The following is a 24,418-nucleotide window of genomic DNA, read 5'->3' on the forward strand; positions in this document are numbered from 1 at the left end:
CTCTGTAAGTAAAAATTCACTTAGCCTGAGCTGAGTGTTCTATGAAACAGTATCTTCATGATGACCTACAGGAATATTTTGGTTCTGAAGTTTTCACAAGGCTACTTCTGAGGAACAATCACAAAAGGCCTGAAAGTTCCCACCTTCCCAAGTCACTTTCCTCACCAACGAAAACACTGTAGCTAATGACAAGATGTGTGCATCTAAGGGCAGGGCGTATACTGACTTACGCAGAATCTGGTTCATACTTCAGCACGATGCTTCCCTTTGCTGGAAGAGAAAGAGACACACATTTGCCAAGTTTTCCAGGTAGTGGATGCATGCGCTGAGCACATTTCTGCACCTAGTGATGTGTTCAGCATTCTGATGAAAGAGAACAACAAATAATCTACATTCTTGGCTTCGAGGATCTAGATGGTGAAAAGAGGCCGTCTGGATACATGAACCAAGTCCAAATGATGCAGTAGGGACGATCTGGAAGAGGACCCAGGCAAAAGCCATTCAGGGACTTCAAGGGATGTCACCTGACAATCCACTGAGAAGCAAAGCAAGGAGGCTGGGGATTAACTGCTGGTTAATTCTTCAAAATTCAAGATTAAATAAACTATAACACCAACTCCCAGAATGGCATGAAATACATAAAAATTGTCTAAAACAATACTGCAATCATCTAAGTGCAGGATTAAAAGAAAACCAGTATAAACAGTTCCTTTATCCTTTACAAGAATCTCTACTTTAATTTGTGGTTCTTGCCTGGAGACGGCAGCAGGAGACAGACTCCACAGAGCATGTTTTATATCCCCAAGGAACACACAAGTAAGTTTTAAATGCAAGTAAGAGATGTAACTGCAAGAAGTGATTCATGTACTTTTGATCAAATTGAGCCAAAAATATTAAACAGCAAGTTATTTAAAAAAATAAACAAGAATGAAGACAACAGAAAAACAAAATTAGAACAGCTTGGAGAAATGATTTTTATGCTTAGGGGAAAATGTCACTGGAGTGATTTGAAGTGGAAGTTGATGAAATATAAAAGCAGCAATACGACCAATGATCTACTTCAGCTGGCTAGCAGAAAAGTCAGAACTGTTGGCAAGACTCTTATTTTGCTCTAACACAGGTGATTAAAATCTGCATGTTAGCCAGTCTCCTGAGGCTGTGTACCTTAAAAAACAAATTTACTGGCTCGGCGCAGTCGCTCACGCCTGTAATCCCAGCACTTTGGGAGGCCGAGACGGGCAGATCACGAGGTCAGGAGATCGAGACCATCCTGGCTAACACGGTCAAACCCTGTCTCTACTAAAAATACAAAAAATTAGCCCGGTGTGGTGGCGGGCACCTGTAGTCCCAGCTACTCCAGAGGCTGAGGCAGGCGAATGGCTGAACCCGGGAGGCGGAGCTTGCAGTGAGCCGAGATCGCGCCACTGCACTCCAGCCTGGGCGACAGAGCAAGACTCCGTCTCAAAGCAAAAAAAGAAAAAAACAAATTTACCCACGCACAGAGACCTGCTTCCATCCACCCGCGACCTGCTGACAGGCAAGTAGGTCAAGAGCTCTGGCTGGGGGGTTTGCTAGGGCTGCTCACAGGCTGACCCCTCCTCTCCCTGGACTCTCTGGCCCAGCAAGGTGAGCAAAGGCCAGCCCCACACGCCACACAGACACATCACAGGCTGCTGGGCAGCAGCGGGGCACCACCAGAGCCTGGGGAAGCACAGCAACCCCAAGATGCCTTTGACCCTTAGCATTCTGAACTGTCAGTCAGGGATCTACAGAGCCCTCTGGAAACTGATGTAGCCATAAATAAACTGAAAACTATGATTGATAAATATGCCCCAAAGCACACACCTGCATTTCTGCCGTCCTTGTAAAGGGAATACAAGTTATGTCCCTATGCATTTCCAACTACTCACCCAGGTCCTTCGCTTGACTGTAGGTCTCACTGCTGAGTTTTCTAAAAAAGGGATTTTCCTGGGTCAACAGTATCTTAACATCTTCCATTGATACGGTAATAATTCTTGAATTAATAAATGGATACAATGTATATATACCCTGTGTGAATAAAGAGAATAAGAGAACGGATACCATGATGTCATTCACGAATGACAACAGCCTGCTCTCAGGGGCTATGCTCTCGGGGGCTATGGTGGTCGAGCCCTCACTATGGCCCCTCTCCTTGGACAGGTGTGGAACCCACCCCCTAGGAGGGGAAACCAGCATCCTGGGAGAGCTCTATAACCTGTGAGGGTCAAGTGGCTGGAAGGTGCCAGCCAAGCCCTGAGCCACTAAGACCATCTGGCTGACCAGAAAGCCCATCTACTCCCGACTGCTTCAGTCATCTGTGGCTACTGCTGTTCAAATCCACTTCCAAAATTACCTCCTGTGCCAGCCGGAAAGCACAGTCAAACTCTTCACCGCTGTTATTTCTACACCAGACTTTGATCCCCGTGTTAATAACCTGTAAGTAAAAAAAAGAAGATGAAACACACAGAGATGAACACAGGACCATCTCCTGTAAGGACGCCGGGCCACATGGAGCAACCGAAACGGAATGGGAAAGGAGAGAAGTAGAAACCCACCGAGAAACCCCAGTAAGAACCAACTGATACTCACAACCTGTGTTTATGCAGTTTGCAGGGCAGTAAAGCAAATGAAAGAAGGGTCTCCAAATGGCCAAATTCTAAGGGAAGTGTCTCCAAGGACAAATCCCAAGGGTCGGGGCAGCAGTACTTGTAGCCTCTATGCCCTCAGTAACTTCTCTGCCCAGGAGGGCGAGCTGTAAGAACTACACCAAGGCTCACCCGGCTGCAGGAATGGGGCACAGAAAAGACACAGGCCACCAGATTCGGGACTCTGGTAGGAACCACTCAGCCCTGTGCCAGTCAACAACTCTGAAATCACAGGGCAGGCTCAGAGACCCGCAGCCAACGCTACAGGTGGGGAGGGCAGAAGCCACGGTCTGCTCTAAATGGAATCTAAGCCGCTGTGAAAAGCCACACGCATCCCGAGTCACACAGCACTCAGCGTCTGTGCGGCTGGCACCTTCATCTTCTCGCTGTTATTCAGCAGCACATTCCGCAGCTCCTTAGAAACCATGTAGAGCTGCCTTTTCTTCCCTTCCGTAGTCCGAGTTAACAAATTCATCCTTGGGAATGAAGGATCCAAAGCATAAAACTTCCTGTACATAAAAACAGTGTTGTTTATACACACTGAGTTCAAAATCTGGTAGACTGTTTCTAAACATCTTATTCTCCTCCTTAAGAATTCAATCCCTAAAACTGCAGTGTGGTTCAAGGGCACTGGGCTCTGTTCTGGACTCCAGCTTCTAAACTTCATCCACTTCCACCTGAAACCTCCACGCAACATTTATTTGGGGCACAAACTCCATCAGAAACCTAAATTAACAAGTGCAGCTTCTCTCCCTCAGCGGCTACTCCAACGATAATGACCTGATAAACACTACTTTTGAGCCTTTTTTTTTTTTTTTGATATGGAGTCTTGCTCTGCCGCCCAGGCTGGAGTGCAGTGGCGCAATCTCGGCTCACTGCAACCTCTGCCTCCCGGGTTGAAGCGGTTCTCCTGCCTCAGCCTGAGTAGCTGTGATTACAGGCGCACACCACCACGCCTGACTAATTTTTTTTTTTTGTATTTTTAGTAAAGACGGGGTTTCACCACATTGGTCAGGCTGGTCTCTAATTCCTGACCTCATGATCTACCTGCCTCGGCCTCCCCAAGTGCTGGGATGTGCCCGGCTGAGACTTATTTTTTAACAGACTTTTACAAATGTATGCAAAGGACCAGTTATGCAAAAGACAGTAAGTTACCGCCCTGGTTAATAGATTCTAAAATTCAATGAATAAGAAACAGATGAATGTCAGACTTATCCTAAACCCTTTTCCTCTATGTTCTATGTTGTCCCTAATTAGGCCTCACACACGCTCCTCTTCATTTCTTCTACAGAAACTGAACTAGACAACCTTGGCCACTGGTCTATATACTCAACTGAGCAATTTACGTTCAGGATCACAACTGAGAACTGAGTAATTTAGATTCATAATCACAGTCCAGTTTTTTTTTTTTTTTTTTTTGAGATGGAGTCTCGCTCTGTCACCCAGGCTGGAGTGCAGTGGCACGATCTCGGCTCACTGCAAGCTCCGCCTCCCAGGTTCACGCCATTCTCCTGCCTCAGCCTCCCGAGTAGCTGGAACTACAGGCGCCGCCGCCACACCCGGCTAATTTTTTTTGTATTTTTAGTAGAGACGGGGCTTCACTGTGTTAGCCAGGATGGTCTCAATCTCCTGACCTTGTGATCCGCCCGTCTCAGCCTCCCAAAGTGCTGGGATTACAGGCGTGAGCCACTGTGCCCGGTCCAGTTTTTTTTATCTATCATGTTCACAAAGTAAATGTTTACCTTCTCCTTAAATTAAAAGGTTGAGTAACCTCTAAAGTTTCATCCTGCTCTAATATGCAGTTAAAAAGGTTAAAAAAAAAAGCTAGACAGAACTACATACAAAACAATAGTTACATGTGATCAGTTGTACATTTGATACTCTATAGTAAGTTTCTTTAAATGAATAATTAAAAAGGCTGAATCCTTACTCAATAGGTGGAAATAATGGGTCATCTTCAGGAATAAATACAAATGGGTCTTCTTTAAATCCAAATAACTTCATTTTCTTTGATGGAGGAGGACTAAAAAGAGAATCAGGATGAGACACATCAATCTGTAATGGGTGGTAACCTTCAATACCAAAAGCACATTCTTCCTTTCTGTCAGTTCTGTGCAACATGGGGTTTGTGGCAGATGTTGAAACCTTCCAGCTTCCACAGAGTCCAGCCCTCACACTGCATGTACCTGATACCACACATGTACTGCCCCCTCGAACCAACCAAGAAGTGGCTCTGGGATCCCATTTAATCCAAAAGGACTGTGAAGACACCAGAGTGTTAGATCAAGACATAACCCCTTTTCTTACCCACACACGCCATCTTTCTTACTGCCATTATTCTCTAAATCCTCAGTTTCATGAGCTATTTCTGTGTCACCAGTTCCTGTGAATGATGGACTTTCCAGCTTAGAGGGATCTGTGGGTTTCCCTTCTGTGGGATCTGCAGGGCTCGGCTGTGTGCTTTCTCTGGTCTCTGTAGATTTACCCTGCAGCTGTCATAGAGAACAATTTCATTGACACACAAAGAACAGCATTCTTTGTGCTGCTACGAAAAGTTAAAAATACCAAGTTCGCAAAATCCATCAGTTATATTTTTCTACAGCATTATATGTAGAGAAAGACAACAGAATTTTTTTAAAGTGTCATTTTACATCTACTTGCTATTATAAACAAAATTCATGGACAGTTTCTTTGGAGTTAAAGCTGATTCTACCTTAATCCCACAAAGAGCATATACAGCCTGTTCCTTAGCAGAGGCCTACACCACCAGCTTGTTCTCATGTAAAAATGCTTATCGTGCATCTGCTCTGGGTAAGGCACACTGAAGGACACAAAGTGCACCAAGCACAATTTCTAAAATACCCGGCAGGGGCAAAAAGACAAGTATAGAAATAAAGAGAAAGGAGGGAACGAACTGTTCCTGGGCACCTGGACAAACTGCCACAGGAACTGGGAGAAAGACAGAGTGCCCCAGGCACCAAGGGAACACCTGCCAAAGAATGAACTTCTGAATTAGGGCCATGGTATAATTTAAATTTGGCTTTGGGAATGAGCAAAATGTTTTACTTAAAAATCTTTAAAAAATACGTGTCCTTTTTAACAAGTCACAAAATTGATAAAAGTTGTAATTCCTCAGTCCCTATGAAGTAAGTTTAAAAATTAGGATATTTCAGCACAGGCAAGTTCATTTTATTCAGAGCCACAAAGCTACTGAGCAGAGAAGCCGGGAGCATCCCAGGGAACACATTTTATTTCCATGTTAATATAATGTAAAAAAGCAAAAAACAAAAGCAGACGAACCCCAAGCCTGTGAGCAGGTCAGTGAGGGCACACGCCCTTCCTGTCCAACCTCAGCTTCTCCCAGAGGGGCCTTCTTGTTGAGTAGGTCCAGCTCCAAGGGCACGCTCTCCCACCTCTGTTCCACCTCAACAACCTCATTCTAGGACCTTCAAATACCAAGGTCAGTGTGAGCTTCCCTGGCCTAACTTCTAGCCAAGTGCTCACAGGCCTCAGCACCGCAACAGATCACGGCATCCTGACCACAGAGACTCTACCTGGGTTCCCAGTAGGACCAACAGCAGCACAGGCCATGCTAGCACTAGATCTGTTGAACGACATGATTAAGAAACTGACATAGTAACAGAAAGAGAGAAGTATTCATATTATTTAAAAGAGAAAATGACAATAAGTTGTTCTAAAAAGTAAGACTATACATAAGGGGCGAACTGAAAAAATGTCAAAACCTTTCTACGTAAGTATTAACCCGTCAGAAACATCAACGTAAGCCCCAATGCAGGCCAACCTAAAGCACGCGTCTCTAAGACAAGCTTCTCTGTGACTGCACTGTGCTGTGCAGCCGGGCAGCCACGAGCCTGTGGCCACTGACCACTTAAAATGTGACAAGTGCAAAGTCTAAAACACAAGCTAGTGAAACCTAGTATGAATGAATGCAAAGTATCTAATGCTTTGCAATATAATGTCTTAATACTGATTCCATGAAAATAACATTCCATCAGAGTTAAGATACCTTGTGAGATTTTTAGCCTCAAAGTGAAACACTTTCTAACCTGATAGAAAAACCCTGGTGGCGGCAGGAGAAGTGCAGTTGCCCCCTTTGCCAGTCTGAGGCTGTATGTTCCAATGTTAATCTGCACAAACCGTGCCCCAGAAAAAGGCTGGAGTTCTTTGCGGAACTCTTTCCTTTTTGTTCCTCCAAAGCTAAGTGTTTTTTGTCCTAATTTTCAAGCATGGATCTTAAAGAAATAGAGACTTCCAGACTTTGATTCCAGGCCAGGTTCTATCATCACGGAAGGCTGATTTATGAACTAATAAATAATGCTGGCGTGATACAGGTGAGACAGCACGCATTACAAAGGACGGCGTGTTAGGATGAAGGCAACACTCCTTCCCCACTCTGTTTCCTGGCCCGCCTTGGAAAGGAACCAGCAGGCAGTTTAGATCCATCACAAACAGGCCGGGCTGCATCTTTCTAGCCAGGTCTGGACAAGCCAAGGTGAACCCAGGCTGGCTTGGGGTCAGCAGAGCTCTGCTATCTGTAATTGGTGAAATGAACCACTCAGAAGGAAATGGAGCACAGAAACCTGGGGCTTCCAATTGAGAGCCACAGAGCAATCTTTCGTGTCTTTTCAATTTTTATTAAATAACTGGATTTACAGTGTGGCAGGAATACATTCCCCCAAACACTGACTTCTCCACTTATCTATCACCTATGAGAAATATCTGCTTTTTGGGAAACCTGATATTTAAATGAACTTCCCCTTCATTCAGGGTCAGCTCTCCTGCTGCCCACAGCAAGAAGCTCCTCTTTCCTCGTACTTCTACTAAACTCTGGTTAGTTTTTGTCTTAAATGTACAAGATCAAATGTTATGTCATTTTGGAAAAAGAAAAACTCACCTTTGGCTGACGTTTATTCCATGGCATTGAAGATTTTTTCACCAATACTGCCACAAAGAACCCTCCAGTATTCTGATGATGGGGTAATATCCTAAGGCTAAATATATATATACGTAATTCACACCTCTGAACTAATCAAAAATGCATTATTTTACTATTAAGACAAATACTGCAAAGATGATACAAGAGAAAAATCATGTCTTCAACCCTCACTCATAGAATGGCCAATATGTAAACTTAAATTTTTTTCTTTTTTTTTTTTTTTTGAGATAAGGGCTGGCTCTGTTGCCTAGGCTGGAGTACAGTGGTGTGATCTCGGCTCACTGTAGCCTCCACCTCCTGGGCTCAGGCGATCCTCCTGCCTCAGCCTCCCAAGGAGCTAGGACTACAAACATGCAACACTCTGCCTGGCCAGTTTTTGTATTTTTCTTTTTTTTTTCTGTAGAGATGGGGTCTTGACACATCACCCAGGCTGGTCTCAAACTTTTGAGCTCAAGTGATCCATCAGCCTTGGCCTCCCAAAGTGCTGGGGATTACAGGAATGGGCCACCGCACCTAGCCCACTTTGTAATCTTTAAAAAGTTCATGAAGGCTGGGCATGGTGGCTCATGCCTGTAATCCCAGCACTTTGGGAGGCCGAGGCGGGCAGATAACCTGAGGTTGGGAGTTCAAGACCAGCCTGGCCAACGTGGTGAAACCCCGTCGCTACTAATAAAAATACAAAAATTAGCCAGGCATGGCGGCAGACACCTGTAATCCCAGCTACTTGGGAGGCTAAGGCACGAGAACTGCTTGAACCCAGGAGGGAGGGATTGCAGTGAGCCGAGATCGAGCTACTGCACTCCAGCCTGGGTGACAGAGTGAGACTCTGTCTCAAAAAAAAAAGTTCATGAAGTGTCCTAAGCATTACCGTTTAGATTCTAGCCAATTTCACTATTAATAAATGCTCAATGCCAGCAACTAACAGACACAAAAGCCATACTGGCTGGGAAGTTCACACACATGGGGGTCATGACCCTGGCATAGCCCAAGCCTCACTGCAATGTCACCTGGTGCCTCCAACTCACCCCAGCAAGACTCACCAGCTCACCAGGGGTGGGGCTTAACCATCCCCCCTCCCCACACCTGGAGGCCCCACCAGCTCACCATCGCTCCAGGTGCATGGCCTGCAGCTTTTCTGGGTCCTTCGGAGGGAACATGGTGGGTCGGATCTGGGTGTGTCTGCTGTGAGGAACGGCGTCCCAGTCTGTAAACCACTGCCCATCTTTCGTCATTACCTGCAGAACCACAGGGTACATTCCAGATTACTAGCACTATCCAATAACAACAAAAATCACAGGGCAGGAGTGTCCATTCTCTCAAAGGTGACAAATGGTCATTCTCATTCGCTCCAAAGATAGGAAGATCACTTGCCAAGACAAAACAAAACAATCTTTACAGAAAATCCCCAAATTATTAATACATAAATTCTGTTAAAAACAAAGAGGAAATACATTTATTCTAAAAACCAGGACAAGCATTATAAAATAACATTTTCCATCTAGTTTTTTTCTTTTTAAACAAGCCTCAGGCTGTTCCTGGCCTAAAATTGTAATGAATTACTTCATATTGGAAACAAGGCTTGAATCCCAGCCCAATTAAAAAAAAAAAAAAAAAAAGCAAAGCTACCCTTACAGGGATGAGAGTAAAAGAGTTTATTTCTGTACGTGGAGAAAAAAAAACTTTTCCACTGCTAGGAATAAACATGCCGCTTGTCATGAAATGTGTCATGGAACAACACTCTGAAATTGATTCTAATTGGCATAACCAGATGTAGCATTTATTCAAGTTACCCACATGTGAATGCTTTGAAACTTGACTCTCTACTTCAGTGATGCTGCACCTACTCTTTAGAATGAAAGTTCTCGAGGAAAGGTTACCTTCCACTGTGTGATTCCAGGCATCCACTTCAGCCCTGGCAGTTCATTAGACACATCAGCAAGCTCCAAAGCACCTGTGTAGCAAAAGCATGGACGACTTTTGTTTTTCAAAAAAGTGGAACACACTATGCCCAGTGAAAAAAACCAGACACAGATCACATATTATATGATTCCACGTACAGAAAATGTCCAGGGAAGGCAAACCCATCGACAGAAAGTGGATGAGTGGCTGATGGGGCTCGGCTGGAATGGGGAGCAAGCACTGTTGGGCAGGAAGGGTCTGCTAGGGTGATGGGAATGGCCTAAAGCTGGACTGTGGTAAGGGGCTGCCAACTGGATAAACTGACTAAAAATCACTGAACTGTACACTTAAAATGAGCAAACGTTAACAATATGTAAATGACACCTCAATAAAGTTGTTCCAATGACAGGGCATTGAGGAGTCCTGCCACGGACGTGAGACTAACTCCGCAAGAAGACAACCAGGAGGCTGGGCTGCAGGACGCCTGCTCCGTCTCCCCATTCCAATGCACACCAGGGCGATGCTGTGGGTCTTCATGCAGGCACATCTAACAAACATCCCAGAGCAATGCTGAAAACGAACTGTGGGAATTTTTAAACCTCAAGTTTGTGGTCCCAGGAAATTTCCTAAAATTGCCCATCAGGACACAGTCAGCCCAATTTTAAAAACAATTCGATAAGAGCTGTGAAAACACACTGGCCTTAAGTGTCCATACCAGTGACACAACAAGAAGCTATAAGGTGAGGCCATTACAGGAAACCGGTTGAGACCAGCTACTAGCACAAATACTGATGTGACAGCCTCTCAGCAGAGGAAAATTCAACAAATCTCCCAGAAAACATGAAAATGGGACAATTACAAAAACAAAGGAAAAGAATCCCCAAGGTGGAGGAATGGCAGTAAGAAACCTTTGAAGCAAGCATCGTATTGATTTCTGCCATCATTTCTGAATCCTCTTCCTTTTAAAAGCTAACACTAAATGACAGTGCAGGCAAACATGACGGGCTTCTCCATCAAACACTGTCCAGGGGCCTCATAGATGAGCAGGGCAGGCATCAGGTGTTACCTCCACGCCCCAGCACTTGGGTTGGAAGCTGCCAATGCTACCCCATGTTGCCCTTTCTCCAGTAAAGTTGCTGAGCACTGTCAGGTGGGGAACGCACACCGCCTCCAGTCAAAATCACCAGCAACCACCCACTCTAAGGCTCAGCCAAGGTCTGCTCCTTCTGGATACAGCCGTATCGACGCACACCGCCTCTGACAGAGGAAAGGGAGGAAGCATCTACAATGCGGTCTGAAGCCACTCACATGCACAAAGTTGGCTGTGACATCATACTGTACACGCTCCATGCTGGAAACCCACCTGTCCAGTAAGAAAATGACTACAGAATAGGAGACTCACTCAATGAATTAATTCATTTTTGACACTTGCTAACAGGAAAAACTACTATGACATATTGGAACGTTAGGCGAAAAAGCAGCGTATTTAAGATATACACAACACAATCAAAACTATTCGACACAGTGAAAACTAGAAGAAAAGTTGCAAAAAGCAATGCAGTTACTTGAAGGAAAAGAATCCATGTACTTTTTTTCTAAATATGAATGCCCTTATACATAAAACCCACTGGCCAAACGGTGCTGGCTGTTCTTTGAAATCTCCTATGTGGAGACAGAAGCCAGCCCCTGACCAAGAACTCCCTCCACCCCCAAGGTATCTCCCCTGGCATCTCAGAAAGCTAAAATGATTCCAAAATTTGAATAAAGAACCTGAGCACTCTCTCCTTTCTTTTCTTGCAGTGAAGCTTGCCCTTAGAACAAAGTTCAACTGTATGCCACAGTCTAACACCTTCTGTGACCTGTGACGATGAGGAAATAAGCCTCATTTTAAAGGTAAGTATTTGAAAGCACATCATCTGCTCTATTGGTAATAAAGGTGCGATTCTGGCTTTGGTCTGCCTTGCTCCATTACCTTATTTGTCAACTGGTTCAGAACCTGGGCAGGGAAAGAGGGCGTTATTTACTGGGCTTTCAAAAGAAAGCCTGCCAGGCTGGGCATGGTGGCTCACATCTGTAATCCCAGCACTTTGGGAGGCCGAGGTGGGCAGACTGCCTGAGGTCAGGAGTTTGAGACCAGCCTGGCCAACATGGTGAAACCCCGTCTCTACTAAAAATACAAAAATTAGCTGGGCGTGGTAGCACATACCTGTAGTCCCAGCTACTCGGGAGGCTGAGGTAGGAGAATCACTTAACCCAGGAGATGGAGGTTGCAGTGAGCCGAGATGGCGCCACTGCACTCCAGCCTGGGCAACAGAGCGAGACTGTCTCGAAAAAAAAAAAAAAAAAAAGCCTCCCACCTCGCAAACACACATACAGACAGACATAAAGCCAGCTAGAGCCACAAATTTGATGAAGTCTGAAAAGATTATGAGTGTTCACTTAGAAAACCAGCAGTAACATTCTAAATAGAAGAAAAGGAACCAGCCGGCCAGTCTGAAAATCAGAAAGACCAGTGAAAATCCACAATCAAGAAAGGTTTCAGACCAGATGAAGACGAACCCATCAGTACCCCAGGACAATCCCACGTCTGCTCGTCCCGCCTCACAATCCTGATCAGCAGCATTCCCGTTTTCTTCTTCACCCTGCAGCTCTTTCTCACTCCCCCGTGCCTGGGTCACGCTTGCTCATTGTTAACTTTCAAATGCGGTGCACTGTGCGTGAGGTTCTGTCCACTCTTCCCCTAGAGATCAGTGGGTTTTCAGGAGAATGATGCTTCCCCACTGCTGCTGGAAAGAGAGACCCATGGGAAGGAGAACTAGAACTTGGATTCAACCTGCTTTCAGATGACAACCCCTCACAAAGCCACTCCTTCAAACGTTGGCATGTTCAGGAAACGGGTGAGGGTGGCAGAAAGCATCCACAGCTCCAGGCAAGTAACCCGGTCCAACAGCACAACCAGCCCACAGAGCACACAGCATGTTCTCTGAGCGGGGACAATTTTGTGGTAATGAGACAGGCAAACGGCAAGTATCTCAAATGTGAGGAAAGTAAAGCCCGGTGGACTCGGGTCAGCAAGTCCTGCCTGCAAAGAATGACTCCAGCCACGAGTGAGGACAGGCTTGTGCGGACAAGAGCCTCTCTCACCTGAGAACTCAGGAGACCTGGCTTTTGGTCCCAGCCACAAGCTTACAACAGAAAAAGGAGCAAAATTAACCACCTAGGGTACTTAACTAGGCAACAGAGACTTAGTAGAGTAGCAAATGCTTAAGGAATCTACAAACATTTTAAGCTAAGCAGCACAAGATGGGGCTGTGACCACTCACCCCAAGTTAAGAAAGCTGCTCACCGAGAAACCGGGGGAAGCTGTCTTTACAAAAGACAAAGAGCACCAGCAAAGAATGCAGTGAGAGCGCCCAGGAACTGGGGCTCACCCTCAAGTCTGAGTCGTAAATGGCAACTAGGCACGCAAATTAATAAATGCAGTCCATTTTCTTTCTCAGAGATCTGAAATCTGACTGTGGCAAGGGAAATAGGAGGTGTTTGTGCTGTTCAAGCTGCCTGGAATCATGGTTTCCTAAATTCCTAGCTAATGAACACAAAAATCTGAGCAGGATTCAACAGTCCTAACAACTGACCCCAAATCACACTTGAAGGTATAATTTCCCTACAACTAAACTATTATATCCCCCATACTCCCCCTCACACACCTTTTGGAATAAAGTATCACCAACACCATGGCAATTATGACTGTGCAAAAAAACATCATGCAGAAATGACATCTTTACAGAGGTCTACATAAGCACAGGAAAATAAACACAACATTAAATTCCAGCTTAAAGGACTGTGAAGGCATCAACAACCACAGGGCTGAGGGCACAACCCAGACCAGCCGATCGCCAAGGGGAGCCTCACTGGAAGGACAGCAGCGGGTGGGCACTGCCCAGGAAATGCCTGTCTCACTGGCTATGCACCAACTGACTTCACGCATGTGGGTACAGGAACATGCTAAGTTTGAAATTTCTCATTATTGGCTCTAAGGAAAATATGATGGAAAAGTTAACACTTTGGCAAAACATAAAAGGAGACATATGTTACATCAATACACTGGAGAAATACATTGCTGTTTCAGAATATTCTGTACTATCTGTCGGTTCCTCAGTATAAAACTGTATGAGGTGACCTCACACCCATTAGGATGGCTACTAACAACAAAGAGCCCCAGATAATAATAAGTGTCCCTGAACGTGTAGAGAAATTGGAACCCTTGTGCGCTGGGGGTAGAAATGTAAAATGACGCAGCCACTGTGAAAAAGAGCATGGTGGGTCCCCCCAGAATTAAACACAGAATTACCATATGATGGTATGATCCAGCCGTTCAACTTCTGAGTATATATCCAAAGAATCGTAACCAGGGTCTTGGAGAGACATCTGTATACCATGCTCACAGCAGCATTGCTCACAACAGCCAAAAAGTGGAAGAAACCCAGATGTCCATCAACAGATGGATGGGTAAACAAAATGCAGTTTACATAAACAACAGAATAGTGTTCAGCCTTAATAAGAAATGCAATTTTGACACACACAACAACACAGGTGAGCCCTGAGGACACTGCAGTAAGTTAAATAAGCCAGTCACGAAAAGACAAATACAGTATGATTCTGCTTCTGTGAGGTTTAGAGTAGTCAAATTCATACAAAAAATAGAATGGTGGTGTGAGGGGCAGGGAAGAGAGAGAGATGGGAGCTACTGTTTAAAGGAGTTCAAAATTTCAGTTTTGCAAGGTGAAGATTTCTGGAGATGGATGGTGGTGATGATTAACAATGGGAATATACCCAACGGGACTGAACTGCAGGCTCAAAAATGATTAAGATAGTAAACTTCATGTTATGTGTATTGTACCACAATTAAAAATTTAAAAAAACAGTGAACAAGGATCTGACAATCTTTCAAACTTAGAAAAAAATAGCCAAAGCTCCTTTTGTTTCCAAACCTCCAAATTCCAATCAATTCACAAAATACAGCAAATCCACACATCCACACGTTTTTAAGTAGGACATCTCCTTAACCCATAACCCTAAGTTATAGGTTCATCATATAAACAAATTCCCGGGAAAAGGTCTACATGAATACAAAACACAAAGAAAAACAGTGTTTCTGAAAAGCATATGCTGTTAATAAAAGATCCATCAAGCGTGCTTACCTTCACTTTTTTCCAGTAAAGATGCTATGACTGCTTCATCCTCAATAGGGTTTAGTGAACACGTGGAATACACCATCCTTCCACCTTCAGCCAGCTGTTCAGCCCCGCGTGTTGCAATCCGCAGCTGTAAGCTAAGGGAAGATATCAGATGACTGTAAGGCCAAACGTATCCATGAAGCGCACATATTGGAAGCACCTACTTATGTCACATATTCATTACAAGTTTTTATAACACAATTATACTTAAAAAAAACCTTCTAGGGATCTAAGTGAAGTTAGAGTAAACTTACATAAGTGTTTCATGTTAATTAAAAACAGTATTATATAAATATTCTTACTGCTCTGTTAACCTTTCCCAATATGTCAACCAGCAGAGCATAAAGTTCAGTAACAACAGAATTCAACATATCAGATGAAATTTCACCATTTAAAAAACCTCCATACTTTCTAAATATGTGGTTTTTCTATGAAAAATTGGTATCATACATTCCAGTCCTAACTCTAGTCTCTGTGTCACAAAACAGTAGACAGTATTTTACGGAGACGAGGCCTCCTGCTACAGTTGGTTGTGGTGGATGCGAATTAGTATTCTTTGGCTCAGGCACAGTACAGTCCTGCATGCAAGACTATGGCATTTGTCACGTCAAATGAAAAAAAAGAATACACAGCTCTACAGACAGCATGATCAAAAGTATTTGGAAAAAGTACTTAAAAAATCCCTATAAACAGGAAAACAATATAATACACCAAACATTAACAGACGTGATCACCGTGTTATGAGATTAAGAATTTTCCAACTGTTCTTTAATGAATAGTTCCCCATCATAAAAAGCCAACCAAAAAATATTTCTAAGAGATCAAAATGTCTCTTAGCAAAATGATGATACAAAAGAACAAAAACAGAGATAAAAGATTAGTAATGCATACATCAAGAGGTAAGCGGTCATTTCATGGAAAAATACATATTTGAAGTGTTGCAAGAAATTTTTATAGAAGGCATTTTTAATAAACGTGTTATCTGAAATGTATACAATTTGCAGTTATTGCTCTTGAAAGGTTTTCAAATAACTTCTGACAAAACTGTTGAAGGTGGCCATTGACCATCCTCTGATGCTTTCAGCTCTCTAATTAAAGATCGGATGCTCAGGTGCATGACAATAAATCTCTGCTAATCTACTTGTCACACAGTGTTAGCAGTGATGAAGTTTTACTTACCCATGTAGCTGCAAGCTATTTAAGGTGGTCCACTTTTTCCAAACATCAATGTTTTTTCTCATAGTGCCGTCTCCACTGGAAAAAAAAGATATTTATGAGTGTAAAGCTCTCTACAGGTGGATGACCACACTTTAACAGACATGTCACATGCAAGCTAAGTTACAAAACAAGTGTTACAAATATCAGTTAGGAAACAATCTCCATTTTCACCAACTACAATCAACTTTCGGTTTTTGTTTTAGGGATTTTCTAACGTATTATACTTTTAAATTATACTTCAATTTTCAAGCAGAAAATAATGGATTTGAATAGGAAACTCCATTCACTATCTAAGGAGATATTAACGTGCTTCCATTTGGAAAAAATACTAGCAAGACTAATTTGCAGACCTAGGACACAGAACCTAAAATACTATTGAAAATCTGTTAATCAACAATGACACTTTAATCAGAATTACATGAATAATGACTAATAAGAAATTTTCCACAGTTAAGCTAATATATTAGCTAAATTTTCCCTACAATCACAGTTAAACATTTCTGACTTTCTACTTTTATTTAATGGAAGTTACTTTCATGTTTTTCAGAACCTAAAATATTATTGAAAAACTCAGTTAATCAACAATGGCATTTTAATCAGAATTACATGAATAATGACTAATAAATTTTCCACAGTAATTTCAATTAAGCTAATATAGGAGCTAAATTTTTCTTACAATCACGGTTAAATTTCTGACTTTCTACTTTTATTTAATGGAAGTTATTTTCATGTTTTTGTTAATGGACGTTCTTTCCATGTATATTTTATAATAAAGACTGGATTTGTTACTTTCTGTGTCTAATTTTATCTACCCTGTTTTCTCAGAAGGTAACGCCTGCTTTTGTTGGCTTTCTCTGTAAATGCTGATTTTCCTTGGTGGTCTAGCTGCGTGCACAGGAGGGACCAGGTCTGCAGGATGGAAGTATCCCATGAGATGTAATCCCCACTGTGCAATGGCATTCCTGGCTGTACACTAGTTGTGTGCATGGCAGAAATCCCACCACAATTTCAGAAATTTCCCCAGCTTGCAACCTCTGCTCGTAAGGTCACTGTGTTCTCAGATCTCGGAATATGATACAAGGAACGAGTTATCTTTCTGATCAAAAAACAGGGGTGGGAAAACATGAGACCCCAAGGAATACTGAAAAATTGCAACCTAGAGGAAAAAAAAACTTCAGTTCATGACCTATTTTAAATTTTACTTTAAAGAGGACTTTTTCCAGATTAACACTCAGCTATATTCAGAGCCACCAGCTGCAAGTTTCATACTGAGTTCTGCCATGAACAGTAACTCTGCCACTTACTGAAACAAAATGGCATTCTTCCATAATGTGGTATCGTATTTAAACCTTGCATTCTGTGCTAACAAGTTTTGTGGCAGCTTTTGAATTCTGGTCTTGACAAACTTATGTCATTCGGAAGTCATTATCACCTGGGATCATCATCCGTGCACCTCCTATGGGAACGGAACAGATGATGTCTTTAGTTTTGTTTCTTTCCTTTTAAAAAAACTTGTTACTCAGTTATACCATGAGTATTATTTTATATCTAAACTCTAAATATCTAAAATGTTCACGTATTAACTCAAGAAAGGTATAAAAACACAAGTAAAATGAATTTCTTAAGGGCTTGAACTCCGAAATTTCTTTCATTCAACAAATAACATAAAATCCAATGTGATTACGTATTATTTTATGACAAAGTTTTTTATATGCTGTACTCACTGGAAGAACTAATACAAATAGTTGGGGTGCACAAATTGCTCCAAGCGATAACATCCTAAAACACACCACAATGAGAGTCTACGATTCTATTTTCCTCTTAGGTATTTTCTGTTTTGTTTTTTTTCTCTTTATCTTTCTGCAGGCTATCGCAACCACCCCTTCCTGTTCTTTATCCAGCATCTGCTGCGCTGCTTCTCATTAAGACTCTATGTGTCCACCTTTTGGTTTAGGCTCACGCTATCTTTCTCCAGACCCCAAGACTTATGTATAATTGTGTCATATTCATGCACAATTTCATTTTAGTCTCTATTTGACTTGATTTATTTAGTGGATTTGAGCTTTCTGGCCAATAAGATAAATACCTGCAAGGGACATCACATAAAATTCGATCATAGAAGAGGATCTCTTTCCTGCCGTCCACATCTATCTGGAGCCTGGGTATGCTGGAGGCATCATGGTTGACCACCATGATGCAGGGGCTGCTCAGCCTCTTGGCTTGATGGACGAGCAGGTAGCAGCGCTTGTTGTCCACATCATTCGCAATAACAAATCCCTCTGAAGGCACAGAATCGCAGTGTCAGGTGAAATGGAGCCTAAGTGGAGTCACATCCTGAAATAGGCGACCTCTAAAGGTCAGCCAGTGAGAAGCAGCAATCCACCAAACCTAAGACCCATAGTCAAGGTTTTCTAGAATTATGCTAAGTGGTTCAAAAAAAGGAACCAGGTGGCTCTGGATGGATTTTATGGACACTCGAATTTTGAAAGCCTCAAAAGTCATCTATTCAACAATTATTCACTTTGTGCCAATTACCACGCCAAAAATGTCTTTTCTATTACTAGTAACGATTAATTACAAAAAAAAAAAGGTGAAGAGAAAGGTGTAGAAACAACAAAATCCCCTTACAAATGTTTCAAAATCCTGAACATGAGCCGGGACCCTGCTCTGACTGTGAGTCAGGCTCCTGGGGTGGGGCCCCAAGCACCGGAACGCGGAAGCTGTTCCTGGGAGGCTCCGCTGGCTGGGAATTCTACTGGGTGTGCCTCTGCTCATTTCTGGTTCTTCTCACGCCCTCAGCAAAAAGGCAAATATACCGACAACATTTATGATCAAAGCCACTCTTCAAAACAGTATGAAACGCAAAACATCACGATACAAAGAGGAGAACCTGCTGCTGCTACTGGGACACCAAGGCTCTTTACTTCCAATGTGGAGAAAATAACTAAAAACAGGGAAAAGTGAAGCAGGCTTTTTAGCCAAGGCATTATCTTTAAACAATGTAAGAAAGAGGACTTCAAAAAACAGACCTAACAAATATGCCTATTAAAACAGAACTAGAGAAGTTTGCCTGAATAAAGGTAGGACGAGATGAAAGCTGACTCTAAAACATCATGAGAGGTATTTGTTTCCACTTAAGAGAAAGGGGCATGCTGTCACTGTAACAGCTGCCATTTCCTGAGCACCTTGCAAGCTACATACTGATGCGTCCCATTTCATATGGGATGTCTAACACTGTAAGTAACTTGCCGATTAGGATTTGAACCCAGGGAGTCTGACAGTGGCTTTTTAACTACACACTACTACCCTTTATGTAAGGCAGTAAGTAATAATAATAATAATAATAATAGTAATAATAATAATGAACAAAGGTGGGGGAAGGGGGAAATTGTTACTAAAAATTAAAACAGTGAAATCTATCTTCTGTAAGTAGGCTTGATAAAGAAACACCATCTGTGGCCGGACGTGGTGGCTCACGCCTGTAATCCCAGCACTTTGGGAGGCCAAGGCGGGCGGATCATGAGGTCAGGAGATCGAGACCATCCTGGCTAACATGGTGAAACCCCGTCTAAAAATACAAAAAATTAGCCGGGCATGGTGGCGGGCGCCTGTAGTCCCAGCTACTCGGGAGGCTGCGGCAGGAGAATGGCGTGAACCCGGGAGGCAGAGCTGCAATGGGCCGAGATTGCGCCACTGCGCTCCAGCCTGGGCGACAGAGCGAGACTCCGTCTCAAAAAAAAAAAAAGGAACACCATTCGTTTTTATAGAAAACACACATAATTCTAAAATAAAGCTCCCCCAAGGTATGAGTGTGTTGGTTTGAGTACTACTGACGGTGGTAGGCAAGATGTCCAGTTCTACTTCCGGTAGACAGAAAACCCATCTGCTTGTCATAGGAGACTTTAGAGCCAAATTAACAGGCAAAGTTACGAGTCTTTTCCTTGTCTACAATCTGCCAAAGTGGCATTCCTAACCTCTGAACACAAGTCCAATGCATACCTGGAAAGGGGACATTCATGTCGGCATGTAGCATTTCAATTAACTGTGTGGTCTTTGAGCCAGGTGCTGCACACATATCTAAGATCTATTAACAAAGCAAGAAACTGTTTCATGTTTTTAAAAAACCAAATATTCTACATTTAATTTAAAGCAATTCTAGTTTTCCAATTTCTAGTCCAAGATCTAAATATACTTCTTTACAGAGTCTACAGCATGACATAGTTTACTTTTAGGGATTCCACACTGCCCCAAAAATCACAGAATGATATAGGTACAGTCTCCAAAGAGGATGGGAGGAGAATGAAACTGGAAGCCAGTGAGACTGAATATAGAGATGAACGAGTAAGAATCATGAGAACATAATGCTAAGGAACAGAGCTACCTAGGCTCAAATCTCAGCTCAGCCACTTATCAGCTCCACAACCTCAGGTCAATTACTTCTCCTTGCTTCCTTTTCCTCATCTGGAAAAATGGAGATGGTGACAGTATCTGCCCTTAGAGGGTTGTGTGAATGATAAAGCCAACTAATTCACCTAAAAAACAAAGAGCACGGCCAGGCGCAGTGGCTCACGCCTGTAATTCCAGCGCTTTGGAAGGCCAAGGCAGGCGGATCGCCTGAGGTCGGGAGTTCGAGACCAGCCTGACCAACATGGAGAAACCCCGTCTCTACTAAAAATACAAAATTAGCCGGGTGTGGTGGTGCGCACCTGTAATCCCGGCTACTCGGGAGACTGAGGCAGGAGAATTGCCTGAACTCGGGAGGCGGAGGTTGCAGTGAGCCAAGATCGCGCCACTGCACTCCAGCCTGGACAACAAGAGTGAAACTGTCTCCAAAAAAAAAAAAAAGAAAGAAAAAAAAAAAGAGCACAGAGCAATGCTTGCCATACAATGAGCTCTCAATACATGTTCACTATCATTTTCAACCTAATTTAGCCAATCACCATCACTGAAGACAACCCATCTAGTCAACAAATCAGTAAAACTAAAGGGGAGAAAATAGTTTTCTAAACCATAAAAATTAAGTAGGACAAAAATGAAAAAAAAAAAAAAAAAAAGAAACTAAGATATATACATATCACTATCCAAAGTGAAAAGAAGAAAAAAATGGACTAATTATATTAAGAAAAAATGGTTTCATCAAAACAAACAGGCATGACACTGGTAACAAGCTGCCCACCCACACGTTTCTAGTTGCTGTATGCTACCTTATGATGAGGCCGGACGCCGAGGAGCAGTGGTGGGATCATGCTAACAGCTTCTTGACGACTGATATTTCCCTTGAGAAAAAAAAAATCAGCAACAATTACAAAAAAAAAAAAAAAATGCAGAGAATTTCAATCTTTGGCATTGTTTCAAAGGCAAAAGGAAAACAGCACATAATCTTACACAGAACAAGAGAACTCGTACTATCACACAGAACACTAAATGAGATGGATCTGTACACTAGCGGACAAATAGTTGCTATACCATTCAAATATTAGAAATTCAGGTATAATATCAACTTTCATGAAAGAAAAGGGACTTGAAGCTTACAGAGCCCCAACTCCCCGTCGCAGGAAAGCACAGAAACTAGAGGGGCAGCTCTCAACGACAGAAATGCTATTAAATATTTAAACAAGTAACTTCAACAGACAGCATCAACTTAGGACAGAAAGTGACTGTCACAGGGTTTTTCCTTCTTGCCTAAAATTCTATTTCTTAGTCCTCCACTATTTTCAGACATAGCCCATGTCCACTTTCTATTTCTCACAACTACCTTTCAAAGAGATGAAGACATCAACCGCTGCTTCCATCTTTCCATCTTTAGACCATCAATATCTAAAATCCCTCACCATACTCCCTGCCCTCTGTCGTCTCTAGTGGGCCAGGACATCTGTTACAAGGCAGAACTATTCAGGTGCAGACAAAATCCTCCTGCCCTGGCCCAGCACTACCCTCAACCACACCTCTATTTTAACCGCCTTGAAGCTGAGGCTTCTGCTCCAACACAACCCTACAAAAGCTGGGACTTCTGGAAATGAACAGCCACCCAGGCATCCATCACCCACCTTAAACTCAGGCATGTGACTGTCAAGAGCCTTAAATACAGGCTTTTACACTGACGGCTGCTAATTTTCACCTCATGGGTTTCTGGCCAGTATGAGTCTGTGGTGATTCCCTCACTAGGCACACTGATTCCAAGCTTTCGAGTTATACGTGTGATCCTAATATGCCTGCCTTCTGTATCCATCCAAGGTTTTGATTAAAGCATTAAGATGGGGACAACCTGGCAGACAGTCACCAGATTCATGACCACCCTGTGTAGACGTTTTGTGGCCAGCTTTCCATAACCCAGACGTTACTGCCATTCATCTCAAGAGCTCTCATCACGCTGACTCCTAATCAAAAACCTATACTAGTTCCCTACAACATTTGCTACCCACTGTAAACTCCCATCTCTTCCATCTTCCAAACATGCCAAAACCTGGCTCTTCCAACCTATCCATGTGCATCACACCCACAAACCCCATGCCCTCTTCCAAGTGCAAACCTGAGCTGTTCTCTAGCAGCTTACTCATCTTTATTTGGCCTTCCATCTAGATTAAAAGTTGAGCAAAAGAATCCTTTCCTGCACTGGTCTCAAGTACGAAAGGGGTATGTGGCAGCACTTAGTTCCTGGTTCTTGTTACTACTCAGGAAGGAAAAGCCAGGCAGACACAAGCCCAGTTTAGTCGGTTACTTAGATGACAGAAAGCCAAAGTGAAAAAGAACCATAATCTGGTGACACACAGATTTACTAGAAAGTAGTAGTTTAGAAAATAGGAAGGACGAAACCTCTGATTTTAAATGTGAGACTAAGAATTCCAAAAAAACAAATACCCAAACTTTATGGACATTCATTGAATTATTTAGTACATAAGCAAATAGCTATTTTGCTGGGGATGGTCTGATGCTAAAGGTAAAAAGCTCAGCACCTGAACTGCACTCAAGGAATGTGGGTGGCAACAGAGAATGTGAAGACAGATGCTGTCCTGTGAGGACCAAAGCTGTGCTTAGGGGTTTTGTGGTTCTTAGGGGTTTTGTGGTTACCAAGAGCAATGTGTGGTAAGAAAAAAAAAATACAGTAAAAAGTAAAATCAAAAGCTTCATAAAATAAATCGATCTTAAAAAACAAAACCAAAAACCTATTCCCCACCAAGATGGCCTTAAAAACATACTACTTTTTATGTACAACGGGCACCTGAAATGTGTACCTAAGAAGGAAATGAGAGTGCAGTGCTCACCCCAACCCTATAGCCATCCAAATACATGAGCAAGAGGAAACAAGAAATTAACTAGCTGAGATTGATATCCTTACTAAATTTCATGACTAGATAAACCAAACAAGGCAACGGATATACAAATAATCAGAAATCGCAGGTGGTGCACACACCGCAGTTGTCTTTACCGTGTGCGATGTCCACCTGTTGCTTCTAGTGACATGAACCTAAAAACAGAACGACACTACATCTATACATTTACAGCTTTAAGGAAACTAGCAAATCTAAAGAAATCAACTTACAGATTCAGTTTCACTAACTAGAAACTGATGAAACTTTTCCAACTGTGGCGATTTTCTCAAGATTTTTCGACTTAAATTTGTGTGCCAGGCAAGTTCTTCAGGATACCTGACCAAAAAGAAAGCAAAACGTTTATGGATTATAAACGCTAAAGTCCTCTGCTGACAACTTTGTGCTTCTATTAGTCACATGCCAATTGAGACTTCGAATGTTGTTCTCCCTGCTCCTATTCACAATCCTCTACAGTCAGCCAGCAACACTCAGATGTCGCTGTAGGCTTAAGGAACATGGCTCTAGCTACACCGTGGCCCAATCAGAAACAGGAGAGCCATGGGGGGTTATAAGATTATGCATATTACTGTAAAATTATAATGATGAAACGTTCGAGATCAGATGGAAAAGTGGACACTCCTCTGCTCTTCACCATTATAAGGTAACAATGGTAAGGTCATCAGAAAAAAAAGATAAAAGATGACTTACTTACTGTGCAGATCGCACAGAATCAAAATAATGCAGTGTCAGAGTGTCCCACAACTATATGATTAGAGTTTTTTAAATATATTTTTCATTATTTCTAACACCAGTTCAATAATGCACTAAAATATTTTATATACCAAAAAAACCCTACCTTGGAAACCACTAATGCATTAATTTGAGCTCCTAGGCTATTACCTGTATATAACTAAGAATAAAGCACTTCCTGCCATCATTTCTGTGAATATATTTGAACTTTCTACAAATGATGACATCAATGGTATTTTTATTTTTTATTTTTTTTAATTAGGGGAGAAATGGGGGATACTAAAAACACTGCTTTTTTTTGAGACAGTCTCACTGTCACCTAGGCTGGAGTGTAGTGGTGTAATCTCAGCTCACTGCAACTTCTGCCTCCCGGATTCAAGC

At 42.6% G+C, this 24,418-nt stretch overlaps 1 protein-coding gene across 1 annotated transcript in view; it reads right to left on the reverse strand.

The window, feature by feature from the left end:
• NSUN2 (NOP2/Sun RNA methyltransferase 2) overlaps positions 1-24,418 on the reverse strand; it is a 33,931-nt gene that overhangs the window by 2,934 nt on the left and 6,579 nt on the right. Inside the window, exons 4-18 of the mRNA XM_003263219.3 lie at positions 23,518-23,623; positions 21,182-21,253; positions 19,977-20,061; positions 18,064-18,256; positions 15,939-16,013; positions 14,724-14,854; positions 9,501-9,574; positions 8,728-8,858; positions 7,582-7,678; positions 4,974-5,158; positions 4,597-4,689; positions 3,040-3,175; positions 2,375-2,455; positions 1,911-2,049; positions 231-270 (exon numbers count right to left, since the gene is read on the reverse strand). Coding sequence (XP_003263267.1) covers positions 231-270; positions 1,911-2,049; positions 2,375-2,455; positions 3,040-3,175; positions 4,597-4,689; positions 4,974-5,158; positions 7,582-7,678; positions 8,728-8,858; positions 9,501-9,574; positions 14,724-14,854; positions 15,939-16,013; positions 18,064-18,256; positions 19,977-20,061; positions 21,182-21,253; positions 23,518-23,623 — 1,638 coding nt within the window. The remainder of the gene's footprint in view (positions 1-230; positions 271-1,910; positions 2,050-2,374; positions 2,456-3,039; positions 3,176-4,596; positions 4,690-4,973; positions 5,159-7,581; positions 7,679-8,727; positions 8,859-9,500; positions 9,575-14,723; positions 14,855-15,938; positions 16,014-18,063; positions 18,257-19,976; positions 20,062-21,181; positions 21,254-23,517; positions 23,624-24,418) is intronic.

Source organism: Nomascus leucogenys, chromosome 6 (genome assembly GCF_006542625.1).
Source record: "Nomascus leucogenys isolate Asia chromosome 6, Asia_NLE_v1, whole genome shotgun sequence".
Classification (NCBI taxonomy): Eukaryota; Metazoa; Chordata; class Mammalia; order Primates; family Hylobatidae; genus Nomascus; species Nomascus leucogenys.